This window comes from Armigeres subalbatus, chromosome 1 (assembly GCF_024139115.2).
Source record: "Armigeres subalbatus isolate Guangzhou_Male chromosome 1, GZ_Asu_2, whole genome shotgun sequence".
NCBI classification, from domain to species: domain Eukaryota; kingdom Metazoa; phylum Arthropoda; class Insecta; order Diptera; family Culicidae; genus Armigeres; species Armigeres subalbatus.
The window spans coordinates 35,551,430-35,572,930 of record NC_085139.1 but is presented as its reverse complement, the minus strand read 5'-3'; the positions used below and the strand labels follow the sequence as shown (position 1 = coordinate 35,572,930).

General features: G+C 43.3%; 4 protein-coding genes across 5 annotated transcripts; 3 read left to right on the top strand and 1 right to left on the bottom strand.

Moving 5' to 3' along the window:
* Window positions 1–2,191: 2,191 nt before the first annotated feature.
* Window positions 2,192–4,437, top strand: LOC134206100 (uncharacterized). The gene is made up of 4 exons (XM_062681797.1): window positions 2,192–3,062; window positions 3,192–3,373; window positions 3,485–4,150; window positions 4,432–4,437. Exons 1-4 carry the CDS (start codon window positions 2,192–2,194, stop codon window positions 4,435–4,437), a joined length of 1,725 nt encoding a protein of 574 aa, XP_062537781.1.
* Window positions 4,438–5,073: 636 nt separating this feature from the next.
* LOC134206099 (uncharacterized) lies at window positions 5,074–7,302 on the top strand. Its single transcript, XM_062681796.1, has one exon. The coding sequence runs from the start codon at window positions 5,074–5,076 to the stop codon at window positions 7,300–7,302; it is 2,229 nt and encodes a 742-aa protein (XP_062537780.1).
* Window positions 7,303–9,472: 2,170 nt separating this feature from the next.
* Window positions 9,473–19,873, top strand: LOC134224210 (set1/Ash2 histone methyltransferase complex subunit ASH2). Of its 2 annotated transcripts, XM_062703511.1 has the most exons (5): window positions 9,473–9,766; window positions 9,961–10,445; window positions 12,686–13,075; window positions 18,863–19,401; window positions 19,712–19,873. In XM_062703511.1, exons 1-5 carry the CDS (start codon window positions 9,696–9,698, stop codon window positions 19,814–19,816), a joined length of 1,590 nt encoding a protein of 529 aa, XP_062559495.1. In that variant the 5' UTR covers window positions 9,473–9,695; the 3' UTR covers window positions 19,817–19,873. The 2 variants fall into 2 exon arrangements, with proteins under 2 accessions (XP_062559495.1, XP_062559503.1); XM_062703519.1 differs by lacking the exons at window positions 9,473–9,766; window positions 9,961–10,445 and adding an exon at window positions 12,220–12,623.
* LOC134224221 (bolA-like protein DDB_G0274169) lies at window positions 19,851–21,488 on the bottom strand. The gene is made up of 3 exons (XM_062703532.1): window positions 21,336–21,488; window positions 20,123–20,364; window positions 19,851–20,050 (listed from the first exon to the last, which is right to left on the bottom strand). The coding sequence occupies exons 1-3, from the start codon at window positions 21,358–21,360 to the stop codon at window positions 19,901–19,903; spliced, it is 417 nt and encodes a 138-aa protein (XP_062559516.1). The 5' UTR covers window positions 21,361–21,488; the 3' UTR covers window positions 19,851–19,900.
* Between the last annotated feature and the right edge of the window lie 13 nt (window positions 21,489–21,501).

The window sequence follows — 21,501 nt, the reverse complement described above, 5'->3', positions numbered from 1 at the left end:
AGGGAAGCTGTTCTCGTTCATAATTTTCCATAGCTCTACGCGGTCTATATTGTCGTATGCCGCCTTGAAATCAACGAACAGATGGTGCGTTGGGACCTGGTATTCACGGCATTTTTGAAGGATTTGCCGTACAGTAAAGATCTGGTCCGTTGTAAAGTGGCCGTCAACGAAGCCGGCTTGATAACTTCTCACGATCTCATTCACTAATGGTGACAGATGTCGGAAGATGATCTGGGATATCACTTTGTAGGCGGCATTAAGGATGGTGATCGCTCGAAAGTTCTCACACTCCAGCTTATCGCCTTTCTTGTAGATGGGACATATAACCCCTTCCTTCCACTCCTCCGGTAGCTGTTCTGTTTCCCAGATTCTGACTATCAGTTTGTGCAGGCAAGTGGCTAGCTTTTTCAGGCCCATCTTGATGAGTTCAGCTCCGATACCATCCTTACCAGCTGCTTTATTGGTCTTTAGCTGTTGGATGGCATGCTTAACTTCCCTCAAGGTAGGGGCTGGTTGGCTTCCATCGTCCGTTGAACTAACGTAGTCATCTCTGCTGCCTTGACTTTCACTGTCTGTACTCTCAGCGCCATTCAAATGTTCCTCTTAGTGCTGCTTACACCTTTCGATCACCACACGTTCGTCCGCCAAGATGCTCCCATCCTTATCCCTGCCCATTTCGGCTCGCGGCACGAAGCCTTTGTGGGATACGTTGAGCTTATTGCGTGTTTCTTGAGAACGGCACAGCGGTTCCATCTCCTCGCATTCCGCTTCTTCCAGGCGGCGTTTCTTCTCCTGAAAAAGGCGGGTCTGCTGTCTCCGCTTCCGTGTATAACGTTCCACGTTCTGCCGGGTACCTTGCGGCAGCGCGACCGTCCGCGCTGCGTCCTTCTCCTCCAGAATCTGTCTACACTTTTCGTCGAACCAATCGTTCCGTCGACTTCGTCTCATATACCCGACGTTGTTCTCCGCTGCGTCGTTAATGGCTGCATTGACTGTATTCCAGCAGTCCTCAAGAGGGGCCTCTTCGAGGTCACCCTCTTCCGGCAACGCTGCCTCGAGATGCTACGCGTATGCGGTCGTCGGTACCGAACATTGTTGATGATGGATAGTTTTGGGCGCAGTTTAACCATCACCAGATAGTGGTCAGGGTCGATGTTAGCTCCATAATATGTCCTGACGTCGATAATGTCGGAGAAGTGCCGTCCATCAATCAGAACGTGGTCGATTTGTGATTATGTCTGCAGTGGCGATCTCCAGGTGTACCGATACGGGAGGCTGTGTTGGAAATAGGTGCTGCGAATGGCCATATTCTTGGAGGCGGCAAAATCAATAGGCGAATTCAAGAAGCATCCAGTGGTAGAGTGCGCTGCAAGAGTTTGGGAGAAAAGTCGTCAGAAGTGATTATTTACATTCAAAATCAAATTTTCTCCATAAAATTTACTTCACTTTTTGGTATATGGTCACATGTTTTGACCGTTCCTTCGGAAGTGTCTATAATTTTTCCACTAGCAATGGCTTCTTACAGTCTTTAAGCAGCTGTTTAAGACGAATCTCACCCAAATAAGCCGCGAATTAAAAATCCGGGAATTCATAACCAAGATAGGTGGAAGCACTGCAAGAGATGTGCTATTTAATAGGAAAAATCATATGCAAGCACCCACCGGATGCAAGCTCATCCCAAAGAAAACAAAATTTTCTTCCAATTTGCGACTATTTCAGCTTTCATAAATGGTTTGAATAACCAGAAAACGCGGAAATCGTACTCCCTCCGTATGCCGCCAATGCATTTTTTTGGCCAACGACACTTTTTTCGTGGTTCTTGTGACGACCACCAGATGTCGAAACGATCGATGAGCTTTACTCAAATTCGCCTATTAGTCGTAGGCCGTTTTCGTTCGTCAGCCAGTGAGCGCTGAACTTCCCAATAGTCGGTCTAAATGGTCTAAACTCCTCATCTTGGCCAACCTGAGCGTTCAAATCTCTTATGATGATTTTGACGTCGTGGCTTGGGCAGCTGTCGTACTCACGTTCCAGCTTTGCGTAGGCCCGGAGTTCAGTTGCTAGCTCCGTGCACGGACAAAACGCACCGATTGAAGGCCCACCTTGCAGACGACTTGCATATCAACACACATTGGAAGCGGAACAGAAGGTTCATGAACCGTTGAGGATAAATAGCGTATCAGCTGAGCCAATGGCGCAAATTCCCGTAGTTCGGCCCAAAATAGTGCTTGGTGCAGAACATATTGCGGCACAGCAGGTGATGGGGAAAGAGCTTCCTACATTCAGCGGCAGCCCAGAAGACTGGCCTATCTTTATCAGCTGTTTCGAACAGTCGACAACTACGTGTGAGAACTCTGATGCGGTAAACTTGATTCGCCTACAAAGATGTTCAAAAGGACCCGTTTTAGAAGCAGTGCGAAACCGATTGCTGTTACCTCCTGGCGTACCTTCAGTAATCGATACCTTTCGCACCCTGTACGGCCGACCTGAGCTGCTGATCCGGTCATTATTAAGGAAAATTCAACATGTAGCCGCTCCGAAACACGACCGTCTGGAATCGGTTATGGAGTTTGGATTGGCTGTACAGAACTTAGTCGATCATCTGGAGGCAGCACATCAAGAAGACCATCTTGCGAATCCAGTCCTAATGCAGCAGTTGGTGGAAAAACTCCCGGGTCCTCTGAAGCTAGACTGGGCTTTGTTCAAAAAACATTATGAGAAGCCCACACTTCGAACATTTGGACTATTCATGTCGCAATTAGTTGTTGCGGCAAGTGAAGTGACGTACGACATTCCTGCGTTGTACGGGGCAGCCAAGGGTGAACGGTACAAAACGAGAGAAAAGGTACACATTCAAACCCATGCTGCAGAATCGGTGCCGATGCCGAGTGTCTCGCCCTGTCCGTCTTCATCAAACCGTAAGACTAACAAACCTTGCACAGTATGCGATCGTGAGGGTCATCGAGTTAGTGACTGTTTTAAATTCAAGTCGCTGAACGTCGATGAACGATGGAAAACCGTGCAACAAAAGGGGCTTTGCAGGACGTGTCTGAATAGCCACGGTAAGTGGCCTTGTAAATCATGGCAAGGATGTGGCGCGCCAGGTTGCCGAAATAAGCATCATACATTGCTCCACGCTCCGTCTCCTGTAACTTATTCGATCAATGCTTCTTCAAATGTTTCCATATCAGCACAAAGTACATACACTATGTTCCGCGTGCTACCTGTTGTTCTATACCACAAAAGGCAGGCCGTGTCGGTGTTTGCTTTCATCGACGAAGGATCGGAGCTCACGTTTCTCGACGAGAGCATTGCACAGCAACTAGGCGTAACGGGAGTCGTCGAGCCGTTAACATTGAAATGGACCGGAAACGTAACTCGACAGGAATCCAAGTCACAAAAAATACAGCTGGAGATAGCTGGGAAGACAAAATATAAGCTTGTTGGGGCTCACACAGTGGGCAATTTGTCTCTACCTTCACAGTCTCTCCGGTACCAAGAGTTAGCGCAAATATTCCCACATTTAAGAGGTCTCCCATTACAAGATCACACGCTGATTCAACCGAAACTTTTGATTGGATTGGACAATCTGCAACTTGGCGTTCCTCTGAAGCTTCGTCAAGGTCGTGCGGGAGAACCTATCGCTGCAAAATGCCGACTCGGTTGGGGCATATACGGCGGCAAACAGGATGCCATTCACACTGAGAGTGTCGCAAATTTCCATGTGGCTGAAGTCACTGATTCGGACCAGTTGATGAATGACCAGCTGCGAAACTTTTTCACGATGGAGAACATGGGATCGGAGGGCACTCAAGAGAAGCTAGAATCCGAAGAAGATAAGCGTGCAAACCGTATTCTTTCGGAAACAACGCGGCGGATAGCTGTGGGTTTCGAAACGGGACTTCTGTGGAAGACGGACTATGTTGAATTACCTGATAGCTACCCAATGGCGTTGCGTAGATTACAGTCGTTAGAGAAAAAATTACTCAAGCAACCGGAGATAAAGATTCGCGTTCAGGAGCAGATAGCGGAATACGAGCAAAAAGGATATGCTCATAGGATCACGGATGCCGAACTAAGAACAGCAGACCCCCGTCGAGTGTGGTACTTGCCACTGGGAATTGTACTCAATCCCAAGAAGCCGGGAAAAGTAAGGCTAATTTGGGACGCTGCCGCCAAAGCAAATGGAGTCTCTCTCAATTCCCAGCTTCTGAAAGGCCCTGACCTACTAGCAGCGCTCCCTTCTGTCCTTAGCAAGGAATGTAATTGTCGCTGAAAAATGCGAAAAACAAGCGACAAAAGAGAATAGCGATAACTCTTTGTCCTCATATGCAGAGGATAAAGATATTGTTGCGTTCCATTTTATTTGCAACAAACATGGAGAGGTAATTGTTGTGAACTTTTCAAACTGCGATAACTTGTATATTTCAGAAGTAAAACACAAATCATGTGTACAGATGGTTAAAGCTATATCTAAGCTATGATAACTGATACTTATTTAACCAAAAACATCATCGGAAACCGACTATTTCTTAAAATGCGTGGCAGGCGATCATTGTCCTATTCTGTTGCAGTTTGGGACAAACGCTTATTGCGAGTTAAGTTTGTCTCAACATTTACAAGAGAGGACAATGTTTTTGTCATTGGCAATGTTGTTATTTTACATTCCTTGGTCCTTAGTCAATTCCGCCACTATCCAATCGCCATTAGTGGCGATATAAGGGAAATGTTCCATCAGCTTAAAATGCGGCCTGATGATCAACAATCCTTGAGGTTCTTGTGGAGGGAAAAGCTAGTGGAAGATCCCCGAATATATGTCATGGGTGTCGCAACGTTTGGGGCAACATGCTCGCCTGCCTCGGCGCAATATGTGAAAAACATAAACGCGTCTCAATTCTCCGATAATTATCCACGTGCTGCGATCGCTTTGCCACTATAGAAGAAGCTGTCCAGGTAGTATGTGATGTTAGGAAAATACATGCGGTTGGAGGATTCGAAATAAGGCATTTTCTATCCAACTCATCGGAGCTTTTGTACAACCTGGGAGAGCATTCTTCGAACTGCACTAAAGACATGTCTCTGGAACGGGGACCGGTCACGGAATCAGTGCTTGGGATGCGGTGGTTGCCAGTCGAGGATACATTCACCTACTCCTTCGCGTTGAGAGATGATTTAAGGACTATCCTGGAGTTCCATCATTTCCCAACAAAACGTGAAGTCCTAAAAGTGCTAATGAGCCTGTTTGATCCGCTTGGCTTCATCGCCTTCTTCCTCATCCATGGGAAAGTGCTCATGCAAGATATCTGGGCTACGGGATGTGAATGGGACGAACAAATCAATGAAGTTTTATTCACCCGTTGGAAACAGTGGTCACAGCTTCTTCCTCAACTCGATGCCCTTCGCATTCCGCGCTGCTACTTTAAATCGCTGATCCCAGGATATGACAACGAGCTTCAGATTCATCTGTTTGTGGACGCAAGTGAGGTGGCATATGCTTGCGTTGCGTACTTTCGCCTACAAGCAAACGACGCAGTCAATATAGCACTTGTTGGAGCTAAGTCCAAAGTGGCCCCCTTGAAGACTCTGTCTATACCTAGGTTAGAGTTGAAGGCAGCAGTCCTTGGCGTTCGTTATTTGGAATCTATCGAAAAAAGCCATTCCTTCAAAGTGCACCGACGAGTCATCTGTTGTGATTCCTCGACTGTATTAGCATGGATTAACTCCGAGCACCGCCGCTACAACAAATTTGTAGCAGTACGAATCGGCGAAATATTGACCACTACAGAGCAGAAAAATTGGCGCTGGATTCCCTCTAAGTTAAATGCAGCAGACCAAGCCACTAAGTGGAATGGCATACCTGTTCTTCAATCCAACAGTCAGTGGTTCCAAGGTCCTGGATTCCTATATGAAACAGAAGAAAAGTGGCCAAAGCAATCTACAATTACATGCACACAAGAAGAATTACGCCCGGGTAGCAATAATCCTAGCAGTCGTTTACTACATCATAGTTGTAGCCAGCCACTGATCGACGTCGAGCGTTTCAGTAAGTGGAAGAAACTACATCGTACCATGGGGTTCGTGTTGAACAACGTGCGGCAGAAACAGCTCGGCAACCCACTCCATCTCGGAATATTGCAGCAAGATGAACTGAAAAGTGCTGAAAATGAAATTTGGAAATTGGCACAAAAAGAATGTTACTCCCAAGAAGTCGAAATATTGAGCAAGACAAAAGGAAGCTGTAGTGGTCAACATCCTACAGTGGGTAAGGCTAGTGTTATTTACAAAGTTTGGCCATACGCCGATGAACACGGTGTTTTGAGGATGCGTAGCAGAGTCGGTGCGGCAGAATATGCAAGTTTTAAAGCAAAATACCCGGTTATTCTACCGGGTAAGCATCGTATTACCTTCTTACTTGTCGACTGGTATCATCGGCAACGTCATAGCAATAGAGAAACCATCGTTAATGAAATGAGGCAACGCTTCGAAATTTCCAAACTACGATCAGTAATTCGCAAAGTTGCCGATACTTGTACCGTGTGTCGAATTACAAAAGCAAAGCCATACCCCCCTGTCATGGCCCCGCTCCCAAAGTGCCGAACAACACCTTTCCTAAAGCCGTTTACATCTGTCGGACTGGATTACTTCGGTCCAGTCTTCGTACGCGTAGGACGGAGCCAGGTAAAACGATGGGTAGCGTTGTTTACGTGTCTGGCTATACGTGCTGTGCACCTTGAAGTGGTGCACAGTCTCTCTACCGAATCGTGCATCATGGCCGTACGACGTTTCGTAGCAAGACGAGGATCTCCGGCAGAATTTTTCACTGATAACGCAACTTGCTTCCAGGGAGCTAGCCGTGAACTCCAGGAAGAAATCGCCGCTAAACTTTCATCGACGTTTACCAGCGCACAAACCAGATGGCGTTTTATTCCACCAGCTACACCGCACATGGGTGGCGCCTGGGAAAGGCTCGTTCGATCAGTGAAGGTAGCGGCCGGGTCGATTCTAGACGCGTCAAGAAAACCAGACGACGAGACATTAGAGACTATTCTTTGTGAAGTGGAAGCAATGATAAATTGTCGTCCGCTCACATACATTCCTCTGGAACACGCCAACCAAGAAGCTTTAACGCCCAACCATTTTCTGTTGGGCAGTTCTTCTGGCGTAAAAATTCTTCCAATGGAGCCTATAAACTATATTGGTACTCTCAGAAGCAGTTGGAAGTTGGCGCAGAATATAACAGATAACTTTTGGAGAAGATGGGTCAAAGAATACATACCAGTCATCGCAAGAAGAACTAAGTAGTTCGAGAACGTCAGAAATCTACAAGTTGGGGACTTAGTGATGGTTGCAAGCGGGCCTTCTAGAAATCTATGGGTTCGTGGACGAATTGTGGCAGTTATCGCAGGAAAGGACGGTACCGTTCGCCAAGCAATGGTGAAGACATTGACAGGAGTACAGCGACGAGCAACAGTTAACTTGGCGTTGTTGGACGTCTTGGATGAAGCTAAACCTGGTCACGGATTTTCCGACACCCGGAATGGTCACCAAGGTTTACGGGAGGGAGAATGTGACGACAAACCCCTTGTTGGGGCGACGCTGTAGTACTCTCAGTCGAAGAAGAACATCCCTGTTCGCCGTTGACGTAGAATGTCATGTGAGAGGAGTCAGCGTGTTGACGATAGAGGAGAAAATCACGTTGTACAAAGTTGAGGTGGTCGTATAAACGTTTCTTTCTCGAATAATTGAGTAACTAAAACAGATTCAGGCCCTAAAATTAACTGAATTTATTCTTTATCATTCTTAATCCTAGTAAGTAAAAAATCTATATGCACAGTGAACTGAAAAACATAAAAAAGTGTAAAACAATATCATACTTATAACCTATTGTTTACTTAGGGAATAACATCATCTTAAGACTATTATCACAGACATATCTTTGGTTTGGTTTCGGCTACAAGCTGTAAGTGTACTATGTGCATTCTAAAACAGATTTCAAAATCAGTTGTTTATAGGCAGGCAAACAGGCATCGCATCCATAGATCAAGAAACGAATCTCTATAATCGAAGGTTGTCACCAAAATATGTGAGTCATATGTTCATTCCTTATAAAAAAACATGCTAAAATAAAAATTTTCATAGCTTTAAGCAATACACCACAAACCTGTGTTTGCTCTGAGGAATTTGGCGCTCCCCACCCCCACAGCGTCCTTATCATCATCAGTGCTTCCGGAGTGTGGGCTATGGACGTTGATTATGCTGAAGTTGAAGAACCGGCCTTTGATCCTCAACCTGCACATTCTTTCATTGATCGGCCACCACCCGATTACGCGCCTTTGCATATCGCCCATCACTATGAAAGCTGTTCCCAGCTTGTGTGTGTTGTTGCAGCTCTGGTAGATGGTATGGTTATCTCTAAACGTTCGCACCATTGATCCCTTCCAACAAATCTCCTACAGAGCTACGATGCAGGAGGTTTGTCGATGAGCACATCGGCGAGTATGCGTGTGCTTCCGATGAAGTTGAGAGATTTGCAGTTCCACGAACCGAGTTTCCAATCGCTAGTCCCTTTTCGTCGTGGTGTTCTTCGCCGATGGCTCCGGTCCGTACTCTCTTGTTGATTGTTCGTTGCGTATGTTTTTTTTAAGGCTGGCTTGCAGGACCTGACACCAAACCCCCTAAATTTCCGGAGGACCATTCCTCCTTATTTCCGGTGGACCATGCTGCACAGTTTCACTTAGAGTCCCTCGCTGACACTTGGACGATGATCAGCCGCCCCTAACATGGAGAACAGACGCTGTTGTGAGCCGATCCTGACATGGAGAATAGACGCTCAGATCCCTCTTCCCTGTCAGCATACGACCATAATTCCCGTCGGGGTTGGTTAGCCGACCTTCCCTAAGGTTGCTCGTATCCCGGCCAGCACCACGAGGAGGTAGGGATATGAATTGCTGGGTAAGAGGCTATAAGGACCGCGAGATGGGGTCTATATTTTATTCCTTCAGGTACGCGAAGTACCAATGGTACGCTTTACCCAGCATTTGCCGTGCCATCCTCTATAGTTTATTACCTCTATTACTCATTGTCCTTCCAAAAGGTAGTAACTACACTGACAAAAATCCAATCATATCCATTATGTGTGGCACACATAAATTTTGACTATAGCATTTCCCACATAACGGCTATGTGAATTCGCATAGCGTATATGTGGAAACACACATAACTTTTATTAACTAATAACCTTTATGTGGATTTTCCCATAGCGAGTGGTTATTAACGCACACATAAAATTTATTTGGAAATTTCTTTATAGTTTTGCCAATAAAAATGTGTGGATTTTTATTAGTGTACTGTTCTATAGGAGCGCCCCTCTTTCCCTATTTAGTAGTATAATGAATACGGGCCTTAAACAAAATTATCCATTCTCGCGACGTTCCAGGTCGCTGATGTTTTATGACAGATGGCAGAGCATAAATCAGATTTTATGCTGCGCTGCTGTCTGGTCCGCTTGGGTTGCTTTTGGCGATCGCGTCGGACATTGATTTTTCTCTGGAAAAGTATTAAATTTGAATTAAAGTTATCTATTTTTGGAGTTGATTTTTGTGTTTTTAGTGTGGTGCATGTGCCAAGTGTATTTTTGCATGTGTTTTATTAGTTCCCCATAGTGAAAAAGCAATTTTTCTGTTGTGTTATTCAACATGGATGATGGCGATGCCAAATCGGGCAAAAATTCCCCCAAAACCGAGGATAAATATGGCAACTGCTATTGGTATGTCAAAGTTACTTTAAATGCGATTGACAATCGTATCTCTTAATTAATTTATTTTTAATATTATCAAAAAGTAAAATAGATTTAATTACTATGACATAACCTAAATTTCAAGTTGTTTACAATCATAGCATAATGCTCTCATTCTCACCGATATTTTTTTTCTTTCTCTGTTTACACAATCTCTCCTGCAGTGGAAAAGAAAGGAATCTCAACATAGTGGAACTGCTGTGTGTAACGTGCAGCCGTTGGTTCCATGAATCCTGCATCGGGTTCCAGCTGGGTCGCCTGGTGCCATTCATTATGAATTATGTGTTCGTTTGCAAGAACTGTTCTGTGACGGGGCTGGAGAGCTTCCGGAAAACCCAGGCCACGATTCCTCAGATGTGCATGACGGCGATCGCCAACCTGCAGCAAACGTCGATCAAGGAGGGCAAACCGAAGGTGATGTTCAGCAAGGACAGGGATATTATTCCTTTCATGGACCATTACTGGGAATCGATGACGACGATGAGCCGGCGGTCGACCCAATCGTGGTACGCCACGGTGCAAAGGACGCTGCTAAAGGATATAAATTCAGTGTTTTCCTACGAGGAGACCGCTGATGGGCAGATGTATGGGCTGGTAGCGCAGGATTTGAATCAGATCAAGCCAAATTACGATGAAGCTACAGCGCAGGGTGAGTAGTAATCCGTCTATTGACGTTAGTACTAAATAAGCGATGAAGTTTATATTAAGGTATCGCTTTTCTTAAGTATTTTGCTTTGCACATTAAAAAAATGTAATGTTACTTTTTTTTTTATCACTCCCTATATCATTTTGTAGTGATAAAATAGAAAGGCCGAAAAAATCAGGATATTGTTTATTTCCAATTTGTACCCTTATTTCACAACCAGTTTTTACTTGGTAGCGGTACTGCAACATGTATGTAACATGTACAAAACGCACTAATATAATGTATCTTTAAATGATTCATAATAAGCAACAGTAATGCTAATAATCTTATGAAAATCATTGATTGTAGTATGCTTGGTAGTATGTATTATTTTCGATTATAAACATGTTGTCAGACATTGAGGCAATATTACTTAACTCAGGTTCAAAATGTGATAAAATCTGTGGTAACTGCTGTGGATTGTTTTGATTAACCTCTCCAACATGATCTATACTCCGAACATAGGTGGATTCCCGTTATTATTGGGGCCTTATTGGGTATCTCGACTCGATTTTCGTACGACAGTTCACATTCGTGGTTCGAGGCAAAAAACACAATGCAACCCCTGATTTAGGATCTTGAATTTGTTTGTGATCATGGTTATACTGCCGCGATTCGCATAAGAGTCCCATATCGATTTTTGACAATTTTGATTTTCTTTCAGAAATAAGCTTAAAATGAACTCATCTTTAAGAAAAACTAATAAAATAATAGGCTTTGTTCTAGAGATTTGAAAATCAAAACCCACTTGTGTTGTCCCATCTTGCTATTTATTCGCATAACAGTCACATTCCACATTTTGATACACTTTCGTACAAAACATCAATGTAATTATGGTCCATTTAATAGTTTGATAGCAATGTATAACGATGAAGAATATTATGCCAAATTTTTAGAAAGATTGCTTATTTTATCGATTTATTAGATTTTTTTGAATTTCTCCATGTGAAACGAGTTTGAAAAATTCAACGGCATATTTCTCAAGTTGAAGAAAACTGACATGGGACGCTTATGCGAATAGGGGCAGTATACTGATTACTTAAAATCGTTGGATAATGTTCTTTATAACCGAAATCGATTTATTTTGAAATGAGGTTTTATGCTATTTTTTGCCCTCAAGTAATTTGAATCGATAGAAAACGAACTAAATTTGGATTATATTTCAAACTAGTTGACCCGGCATACGCCCTACATAGGCGTTGTGAACTGACCATGCGAAATTTACCTACGAATCTTGATTTTAGTTTTTAACTATTTACTCGATTTTACTCGTAATTTTCGCATGAGTAAATATACACCCGTCGGAAACTACAACGAACGTATCTGCTGGAGAAATGAAGAAAATCCATCCAGTCGTTTTCTAGTTTATTATGCGGATACAAACACAGACCATTTTATTTTTATATATAAGTAAAGAAGATGAGAGATAAGATGAAGATTTTTGTTGACTCCGACTGATATTATTAGCTGCAAGCATCATACGAACTTTTGGGCCTTCCAACAACAGCGTTTTAAAAGTGATCCTGTTGAAAAGGCGGCATATCAAAATAAATTTTTAAGCCGATCACTTGAATCCGAACTAGAAACGCCTCTGTAGTTTATTGTATAACGCATTCAACACATCGAGCTTTCCTCAGCTGTTGCAGAACGCCGAGAACATAACGGCAGTAAAGCTTCGTAAGTAACATTGGTAACGTTACTTACCAGAGCTTTTTTGAATTGCGTTTTGTTACTGTGCTTTGCCTTTGCAATCAGTTTCGTAGGTTTCGTAGATTCGCGATGGTAAAAAATGCATTCGTTTTCATGGGAAAAGTAAATAATGCCTCAAATTGGAATGGAGAAGGCAAATAGAGTGCGATAGTCGCGATAGCAGTGTTGGAAAAGCAAGAAAATTTAGTCGAAAGAAAATCGACACGTCTGCAACAAGCAGTTGATGTTCCGGTAGATGAACAGTGGTCGCAAAGTGCATTGCTGTCAATATTTTTATTTCGTGCGAATCTTTCTGGATTATTCTGACGCAACCACGAAAGGTCGGGTGTATACACTTTGATAAGCGTATTCTATAAACGGTAGATACAGGGACAGGGAGTACCCACTTTAGGTATTCGTATGCATCATTGCCCCTAACGGAAATGGATGATTGTATGTGGGAGCTCGTGAGTATGACCTTCGATTTAATAATGATTATGCTTCGCTAATTTTAGGTACACAAAACTTGGCCAAGGTCGGTCGTCAACAGAAGCGCAAGTTCCCCAACAGTGACCAGGGCGGAGCACTTGGGAAGAAGAGTCGCGTAGGAACGGAATTATCGCTGGTGAAACTCCCGGCCCATGGGTATCCGCTGGAACATCCCTTCAATAAGGACGGATATCGGTACATTCTGGCCGAACCGGATCCACATGCACCGTTCCGGCAGGAATTCGACGAAAGTGCCGATTGGGCAGGGAAACCCATTCCCGGCTGGTTGTACAGGGTGCTGTCGCCAAACGCCGGGCTGATAGCGTTGCACGATCGTGCACCGCAGATGAAGGTGTCGGAGGATCGCCTGGCGGTCACCGGAGATAAAGGATACTGTATGGCCCGAAGCACGCACTGTGAGTAAATTGAATAGTGGGTATATGGGTCATGGGAAGCGTTTACAATTTACGTCATGCTTGTACTGGTAAAGAAGGTTCATATAACACTGGCGTGATAATAACGTTCCCGTAATAGTCTTTTTCTTTATGTAACTAGAACTTGGCCAGATTTTATGTTGTATTATTATCACTATTACTAAAAGCTTTCTATAGCTGCCAGTGTCTTGCAAAAACTGCACGCATTAGTAAATGAAGGATATTCTCGTATGTAGATAAGGCATTTAAACCCTAGTTCAACTCTATAATTCCTAGTCGAATCCTCACGCTAACTTTAAGTATGTAGCTACGCAAAATCCACAGAAACAGTCTTGATCCCATTCATAGGAACTATAAAATAACTAAAAATACAACAATTACATGGTTGTGCAATCCGGGATTTTCGACCTCCCTCCCATTTTCATACAAAAGAATTTTTTATTTATATGAAGCGTAAAATATTGGCCGATCCCCCCTCCCCCCATAAGTGCTTACCCTTACGTAATATGTGTACGGCCCCTGAAGGGTTTATCAAAAGCCTCGGATAACCTGTTTTCCACGATTCGAGTTCACATTGATTTCATGAGTTCTATATAGTAACCGTCACGTTGAAAATTTAAGCCAGCAGTGTAAACGTATTGTCTAGTGTCATACAACGTTGATTGGCCAGGACCGCAGCTTCCAACTCCTTCCTCGGAGTGCACAAGTACTGCAACGGTACCACCTTCGCCTTCGCTTCGACGAATAGTGAATGACTGCGCCGTAGACGCCACAGATCCTTCATTATGATCCTCCCGTGAATTAACAATGTAGCAAGAAACATATGGCTGGAGATCTTCCCGAATCTCCGTGGAAAATGCGAAAGCATCTTCTTCAGGATCCCAGAGCACTCCAAGAATTCTACCCTTGTCCACTTCTAGCGACTTCACCGTACTATCCGCCTCTCCGAGCTGCCGCAAAACTTCCTTCGAGTTACTGACCCAGTTCCTGATCTCGAAACCTCCTCTGGCATGGCTCCTCTTCTCACTGCTTCCGCTTCAGTATCCGCGCTATCCAAGTAATCATCGACGTAATGTTTCCGGATGATAGCATCCGCCGCTTCAGGAATTTCACCTTCACCAGCGTGCTCTTGGGCGTTCAGATTCTTCACAAATTGTGCCGAACAGGGTGAGCAGCTCGAACCGAAAATCATGACGTCCATCACGAAGATTTCCACTTCCCCATTTGGATCTGGGAAAAGGAACCGCTGTGCCTGCCGATCACCCGGACGAACTAAGGCCTGGTGAAACATTTCCCTCATGTCACCTCCGAATGCGATTCGTCGCTCACGGAATCACGGCCGATAGTGCTGCAACCATGTCCGGTCCTTTCAGCAACTTATCATTTAATGATACTCCTTGCACCCTCGCAGCTGCGTCCCAGACTAAGCGCACCTTGTCAGGTTTCTTCGGATTGACCACATAGTTCAGTGGCAAATACCACTCTTGATTCCTCGGAGTCTTCCTCAATTCACGTTCAGTGATGTGATGTGCGTAACCCTTGACTATGTAGTCATTCAGCTGCTTCTGCAGGGCTTCACGTACCCCCGGATTTCGATTCATTCGACCTTCCAGACTTCGCATCCGCTTCATGACCATGTTGAAACTTTCCGGAAATTGGATCTCGTCCTCTTTCCATAACAGTCCAGTCTCGAATCTCTAGCCCACCCTCCGGGTTGTCTTCTCCAATATTTCACGAGCTCGCCGATCCTCTTTCGATTCAAGGCGTATTGGCGATAATCCGACTTCTTTGAGCTGATAATGCTGTTTTATCGCGTCGTCAAGCCTTTTATCCGCCTAACTGCATTCTTCACAAGTGCATGTGATGGTGATGGAAACGTACGTTGCCTACGACGTTTGTACGTGGACATCACACTGTCCATCCAAACTTGCACAGAACAGCGACTGGCTCTCCAGGCTTTCCTACTAAGGAGTCTAGCGGGGCGATGAGGTGGAGATTATCGATTCCCAACAAGATCTTCGGAGCAGCTTTCTCGTAACGATCGATACCGATGTGCTCGAGGTGTGCAAACTCCTGAACTAGCTTCCTAGCATCCAACTTCTGAGCAGGGTGATCCAACCTATGCACGGTGTGAGCCTGCAACAACCCAAGTAACACGGTTTGTTGTATGAGTGTAAAAAATACATCTTTCGAACATATAGTATGTTACGTTTTGGAATGAAAAACTGTTTTGATTACTTTCACCCGACCCAAACAGCGCTAAAATTATCGATATTTTCAACATCTTTCAGTTGCAACCTTGTTTTTGATTGCACATTCACAAGACTAAACTTAAGTACTAAGGATGTTTTCAGTAACCGACTTTCAACATGGTTCTGTCAAATTGAATACCAAAACATAAATGCTGATCAACACGTTCAAAGAAATAAATTTTAGCTTGAGCTTGAGCTTGATTGACTGCTCGTAGTTGCTACTCCATTATGACCAGATCAGCTGTTCTTGCACAGGGAACCAACAGATGTTTGCTTGGGACTAGCACACATCTTCAATGTACAAGTACTGGTGATCTCATTTGTTAGGTCATACTGGCGCCTGCCACGTCAGAATGCAAGTCAATGTAGGGAAGGGGGAGGAAATGATGATGCAATCACTCGCCCACTGCAAGCCGAATATACCTCTGCACTTGCCACGAGTTCATGCGGAATTTGTTGGAATTTCTGGGTTAGGTTGGAGAGGCAGGGGTTCGTCTTGGTTAACGAGCTGCCAATGTGATAGATAGGAGAAGGTAACTGATGGAATTTCTAATTGGATGTAGGAAACGAGCTCTATAGTTCATTTCCAATTCTAGCAGATTACTGTTAGAATACTCAAGTTGAAGGTATAGGAATAGTAATGGAAACGGTATGGAAGTCCATTTCCAGTTCTAGCGATTGCTAGAACATAAGAAATAAAGAGAAAGATAAAAAGTAGGAGAATGGAACGGACCTGGGATTGAACCCATGACCTCCTGCGTATGAGGCAGAAGCAGTAGCCATATGACTACCAAGCCCGCTATTTTCAAAGAAATAAATTTTATACAAAAAACGAATGAAAACAAGCATGCTTGAAATGATGAACACCATTTTAATAATATTAATAAACATATACAAACTGAATAAATAAATCAAATTTGTTTCGAAGTCTCGGTCGAAACATTATATGCGGCTCATGTTTCATTGGCTAACTTTTCATTTTACTTCTCCTAAATTCATGCGCCATTGATTGAAGGAAAATATAACTATGCCGAAGTATAATTTTGAAATTGATATATAAACAAATTCTCGAATCTGCAAAAGAAAAACAGTATGGCGAGTAACGAGTTGTCGATTAACAACAGGGTCGATGAAGAACGTTCATAACATTGATCTTAAAAGATGTTGAAATTACGTTAAACTTCTATCATTGTGGAATATATTCTGACGAAACAAATGTCAAAAAATTAACATGTTATGACATTGTTCGTAAAATCTTCCTGTAGACATGTTCATGTTGTGAGAATGTAAAACGAAACATCTCAAAAAACCAAACAAATATCAAAAATTGACATGTTATCAGCAAGTTGTGAGAATTAGGGTCTCGCCGACATTTCTCACCAACACGAACGCAGGTTCGTGGTTGCAAACAATCCCATTTGATTTTGCCGTGACAGCTGCTCGTGGTTGCAAACAAACCGAGTAAAAGTGTGAGTGAAACGTGCGTGTATGTACACGATCGCTGAAAGCCTAATGTAGTATGAAACTTCTTCTCTGATCAAATTGCTGTATGTTTTACAAAAACCCAGATTAATCAACCTAGCGGTGATGGCGCCTTTCTCGCGTAAAAAGGTAATAAATGTAGCTTTTACGCTTCCTCGATGATGTACAAGAAAGGCAAAACAGTTACACCGTCTAATGTTATGATAGAAAATTTACACTAGTAGACGACAGATGGCGCTGCCAAAAGTTTCTCGAATTTCCTATGTTCGAATTTTGACTTTCGGACAATTTCATGGTACTATGAAACTGAACGAAGAGCATACTTACGCCTAAATGCGTGCAACACGAGCATCTTTATAGTACGATGAAACGCTTAATGGGAGCAAGCCACGGATAAACTGTAAAATATTCATAGATGCAAGGCATTTTCATAACACATTATTGTTCTATGTGACTATGTCTCATCACTATTTTAATATTATCTATTTTTTGCAATTATTATGAAATTCAATAGTGATCAACAGCGTTTTAGTCTCTGTCGGATGCAACTTGTTGCAAGAAAATCGGTTAAGAGTTTCTATGTGAAAATTTGGCTAATGTTTTTTATGGCATTTTGTGCACACACACGCACACACATACACACACACACACGCACACACGGACAGACAGACATTTGTTCAGCTCATCGAGCTGAGTCGAATGGTATATAACACTATGGGTCTCCGGGACTTCTATCAAAAGTTCGAATTTGGAGTGAAATGATAGCCTTTCGGTACAACTTTGTTGTACGAGAAAGGCAAAACCTTATCATAGCTTTCCTCGAACATAACATGTTTTGTATTTCATTTGTTGTACGTTGTACACCGTTCGTCCAGCACATCTGCAACGGTTCTACTGGACCATCTGCGCCCAGCGCTTCCGCTAGCTCGTTGTCCACCATGGACAGCACTGCGCTTGTACTCGCGATAATCCTCCAGAACGTCCATGGAGAAGAGCATTATGCTTTTCTTGGCATCCATCTACCTTGCACTGCATCCTTATTCGACATGAGCGATCTCCGTGGTCGTACAGGCAGAGCGGACATAGGTTGATCCTTTTCACTGTCTGCCACCGTTCCCCACGGGTTTTTACGTTCGTGGAGTTTACGAAAGCCTTTGTTCTTGATTACGGGCTTGGTGGTCATATGGCTACTGCTTCTGCCTCATACGCAGGAGGTCGTGGGTTCAATCCCAGGCCCGTTCCATTCCTCCTACTTTGAATCTTTTCATATATTTCTCATGTTCTAGCAATTGCTAGAACTGGAAATGGGCTTTCATACTGTTTCCATCTTCTATCCCTATATCTACAACTTGATTAGTTCTAACAGGTAACCCCAAAATCCCAATAAAATTCCGCAGGAACTCGTGGCGAGTGCAGAGGTGTTCTCGGCTTGCAGTGGGCGAGTGACTGCATCATCAATTCCTTCCCATCCCCGATAATCGTGAGGACGTGGCCAGCGCCGTTATCGACTATCCAAAATACTAGAGCTCTCGGACTGTGCACATTGAGGTTGGGGAGCAAATCCCATGCTTCCATCCATTGGTTCCCACCCAAAGAAGCACGGATGGAACGATTTTCGCCTAGGCAGGTTCCACAGTACCAGACGACTTCGGCCACACTGTCATCGACGACCACGCATTCGAAATGGTACCACTCACGACACTTATCGCACAGAACGCTGGCAGAACGATCGTAGTCCTCGCCTACATCGCACGGGTGCCTATTTGTATGTCGTTGAAAACCCCATAAAAAATGATTACGTAATTAGTGTACGGCTCCTAAGTCGTTTTGAAAATTTGGTATTGGTTTCGCTGGTTATTTATTAGTGTTTGGTACGGAATTCGAAAGTAGTGGACTGCATTTTCGAGGACCGCTAAATGCTTTTAACGTAGTTGCTGAATGAGTTGAAGCATCCTCTTCGAGTGAACGAGTTTCTAATAGTCGGAAAATTAATCTTAACTCTTTATTTCTTTCTCTTTCATCTATTCTTCTGCAGATGTCACCCGTGGCTGCTGGTACTGGGAAGCGACAGTCGAGGAGATGCCAGAAGGATCGGCCTGTCGGCTTGGCTGGGGTCAAGAGTACGCAAACCTTCAAGCTCCGCTGGGCTACGACAAATTCGGTTACTCGTGGCGCTCGCGTAAGGGAACCCGCTTTCACGAATCTCACGGAAAGCACTACAGCGACGGGTATGGAGTCGGCGATACTCTCGGCTTCATGATAGTGCTTCCGGAGTCGAATCACGTTGGACACGTTCCGAGTACGTTCAAGGATCGACCGTTGGTCAAGTTCAAGAGCCATCTGTATTACGAGGAGAAGGACAGGGTAACGGAAACGCTCAAGACGTTGAAGGTGCTGCCGGACAGTAAGATATACTTCTTCAAAAATGGTATTTGCCAGGGCGAAGCATTTACGGATCTGTATGGTGGAGCGTACTATCCGGCAATATCGATTCATAAGAGTGCGACGATCAGCGTTAATTTTGGACCAAATTTTAAGAATTCCGAGGTGCATCAACAATTTCCGTGCAAAGCCGTAAGTGTTGTAAAGAAGTATATACTATATAGAATAAAGTCTACCAAAGCTACAACACTGTCCATAAATTCATAAAAGTCCCATGTTTGCTTGATTTCCTATCTACATGGGACTGTAAAAAATTTATGGTACAATTATTCAAGGTAGAGTCCTATAAGAAGAGTAACGTCATGTGCCACGTTTGACAGGTCTCCTGCTCGTTTTTGTATGGAACTGACAGACGATTCTGTTCCAATTCTGACACTTGACGACACTGTTTTTTTAGTCACTGTAATTCAATGTATTAATAAGCTTTTTTGGTTTCCCACAGATGCACGAACGCGTGGAGGAGATGATCTGCGAGCAAACCATGGCGGATATGATGTATTTCACCGAAAACGATGGCAAACTGCGTCTGGATACGTACAGCCTTTGATGTGATTTACCATGTGAATAAAGCAACTCCATGGTTCAATAACTGTAATAATAGAAACTAGCAGGTTTATTCCATTCCGAAAGCTCATTTCCCAAATCCGCCGCGACAATTGGGACTGGGATCCAGCTTGTATGTCTCATCCCACTGAGCAGGCGTTTTGGCTTCGATTGATAGGGCGTGCACGAAGTTGCCCGCCAGTTTGTCCTTGACGATATCGTTTACCAATCGGTGGCGCTTTAAAGGGAAAGGTTTCATGTGACGGAACATTAATACATTAATAGGAAACGATTTAAACTGAGGACTAACCTTGATAAGTGGAAGCCCATCGAACTCCTTTGACACCACCAGAACCTTGAAGTGCGTTTCGGAACCTTTTGGGACGTTATGCATGTAGGATTCGTTGACCACTTCCAGATGAACTGGTGAAAGTTTTGCGGTAAGACCGTCGTGAATCGCTGTTTCGATCGGTTTCTGTTGGGTAGTTGCCATTGTTCGGATTGTTCCGATGTTCAGTGTTGTTATCCGTGGTAGGGTTGATATTAAAGCCACTTTGCGGAAATACAAAATATTTTAGATTACACTAAATTAACTTATATAGTAAACATTTAAGCATGGGAGGGAAGGGACGCTTTCTGTGAGCAGAAAAGTAAACCCATTTATTTAAGTTCAGCGGCATAACTCATTAATAAATTTTATTAGTAATAATGCTTAACTTAAGAAAAATAGGTAAATTTCTCAACAGAGAAAGAGATAGCAGAGAAAAATAACTCATTAATAAGTACATAATATTAATGTGACCAGACATATTTTGTGCCAGCGCGGGACAAACGCATTTTAATTTTAAGTGAGCGCTTGTGCTGCCGCTCGGCGTTGCACTACCACAGTTATAATTTTATGGGAGACGGGAAGATACAAATGACGTTGATGATAATATGAGAAACCTGTCGAGAAACCGCTTTTCTGCGTCCAAATTATATTTCTTACATCTTAAATAAAATTATCATCAGTAACAAACAGAGTAAGGAAGAGCTAAACAAATTTGTTTAGCTCTTCCTTACTCTGTTTATTACTGCATTTGGGTGAAAGACCAATCATCAAGCCTCTGGAGCGATGCTTTGTATGTGACGAAAATCTAAAACCATTAATCAATATAATAAATTTTCAAAATCTTATAAGTTCTTGAAGAACGTTTACTAAATTACTGCTATTTATTAAATATTTATTTCGCGGGACATTATCTTGAAATAAGTGAAACGCGGGACATTCCGCGGGACTCTTTTCAGCGCGGGACAAATGGCGAAAAAGCGGGACTGTCCCGCGAAACGCGGGACGTCTGGTCACCTTAATAATATTGAAGTTTCTCCGTGAACAATGATTTGGAGAAAAAAATAGTTTTAGAGGAGCCCCTTCCTAAAGTTGATATAAGCTACGCCACTGCATTATTGAGTTTTAAGCGATGTGAGCGATTTTAAGATATTTATAAAACTTGAATTAAACGGAGAAACATAAATATTCTTACCTCGAGCAATGGGAATAATATTCATAATCCTTTGGACCAATAATTAATCTAAATTGGAACCTAATTAATGCAAAAATTACAAAGAAAAATTGATATTGTTATGATACAGCTGATGTTGATAAATGGATTTTTATCGTTTCTATCGATAACCACTCACATTTTTGGA

What these genes read in the sequence shown, in the direction of transcription:
- LOC134224210 (XM_062703511.1), top strand. Translation starts at nt 9,696, where the DNA reads ATGGATGATGGCGATGCCAAATCGGGCAAAAATTCCCCCAAAACCGAG. An exon ending in AAATATGGCAACTGCTATTG is followed by an intron (nt 9,767 to 9,960) that starts GTATGTCAAAGT and finishes TCTCTCCTGCAG; the next exon opens with TGGAAAAGAAAGGAATCTCA. An exon ending in CGATGAAGCTACAGCGCAGG is followed by an intron (nt 10,446 to 12,685) that starts GTGAGTAGTAAT and finishes CGCTAATTTTAG; the next exon opens with GTACACAAAACTTGGCCAAG.
- LOC134224221 (XM_062703532.1), bottom strand. Translation starts at nt 21,360, where the DNA reads ATGAATATTATTCCCATTGCTCGAG. An exon ending in TATTATTCCCATTGCTCGAG is followed by an intron (nt 20,365 to 21,335) that starts GTAAGAATATTT and finishes ATTTCCGCAAAG; the next exon opens with TGGCTTTAATATCAACCCTA. An exon ending in ATGGGCTTCCACTTATCAAG is followed by an intron (nt 20,051 to 20,122) that starts GTTAGTCCTCAG and finishes TTCCCTTTAAAG; the next exon opens with CGCCACCGATTGGTAAACGA.
- LOC134206099 (XM_062681796.1), top strand. Translation starts at nt 5,074, where the DNA reads ATGTCTCTGGAACGGGGACCGGTCACGGAATCAGTGCTTGGGATGCGG.
- LOC134206100 (XM_062681797.1), top strand. Translation starts at nt 2,192, where the DNA reads ATGGCGCAAATTCCCGTAGTTCGGCCCAAAATAGTGCTTGGTGCAGAA. An exon ending in GACGTGTCTGAATAGCCACG is followed by an intron (nt 3,063 to 3,191) that starts GTAAGTGGCCTT and finishes TTTCCATATCAG; the next exon opens with CACAAAGTACATACACTATG. An exon ending in CATTGAAATGGACCGGAAAC is followed by an intron (nt 3,374 to 3,484) that starts GTAACTCGACAG and finishes CTACCTTCACAG; the next exon opens with TCTCTCCGGTACCAAGAGTT.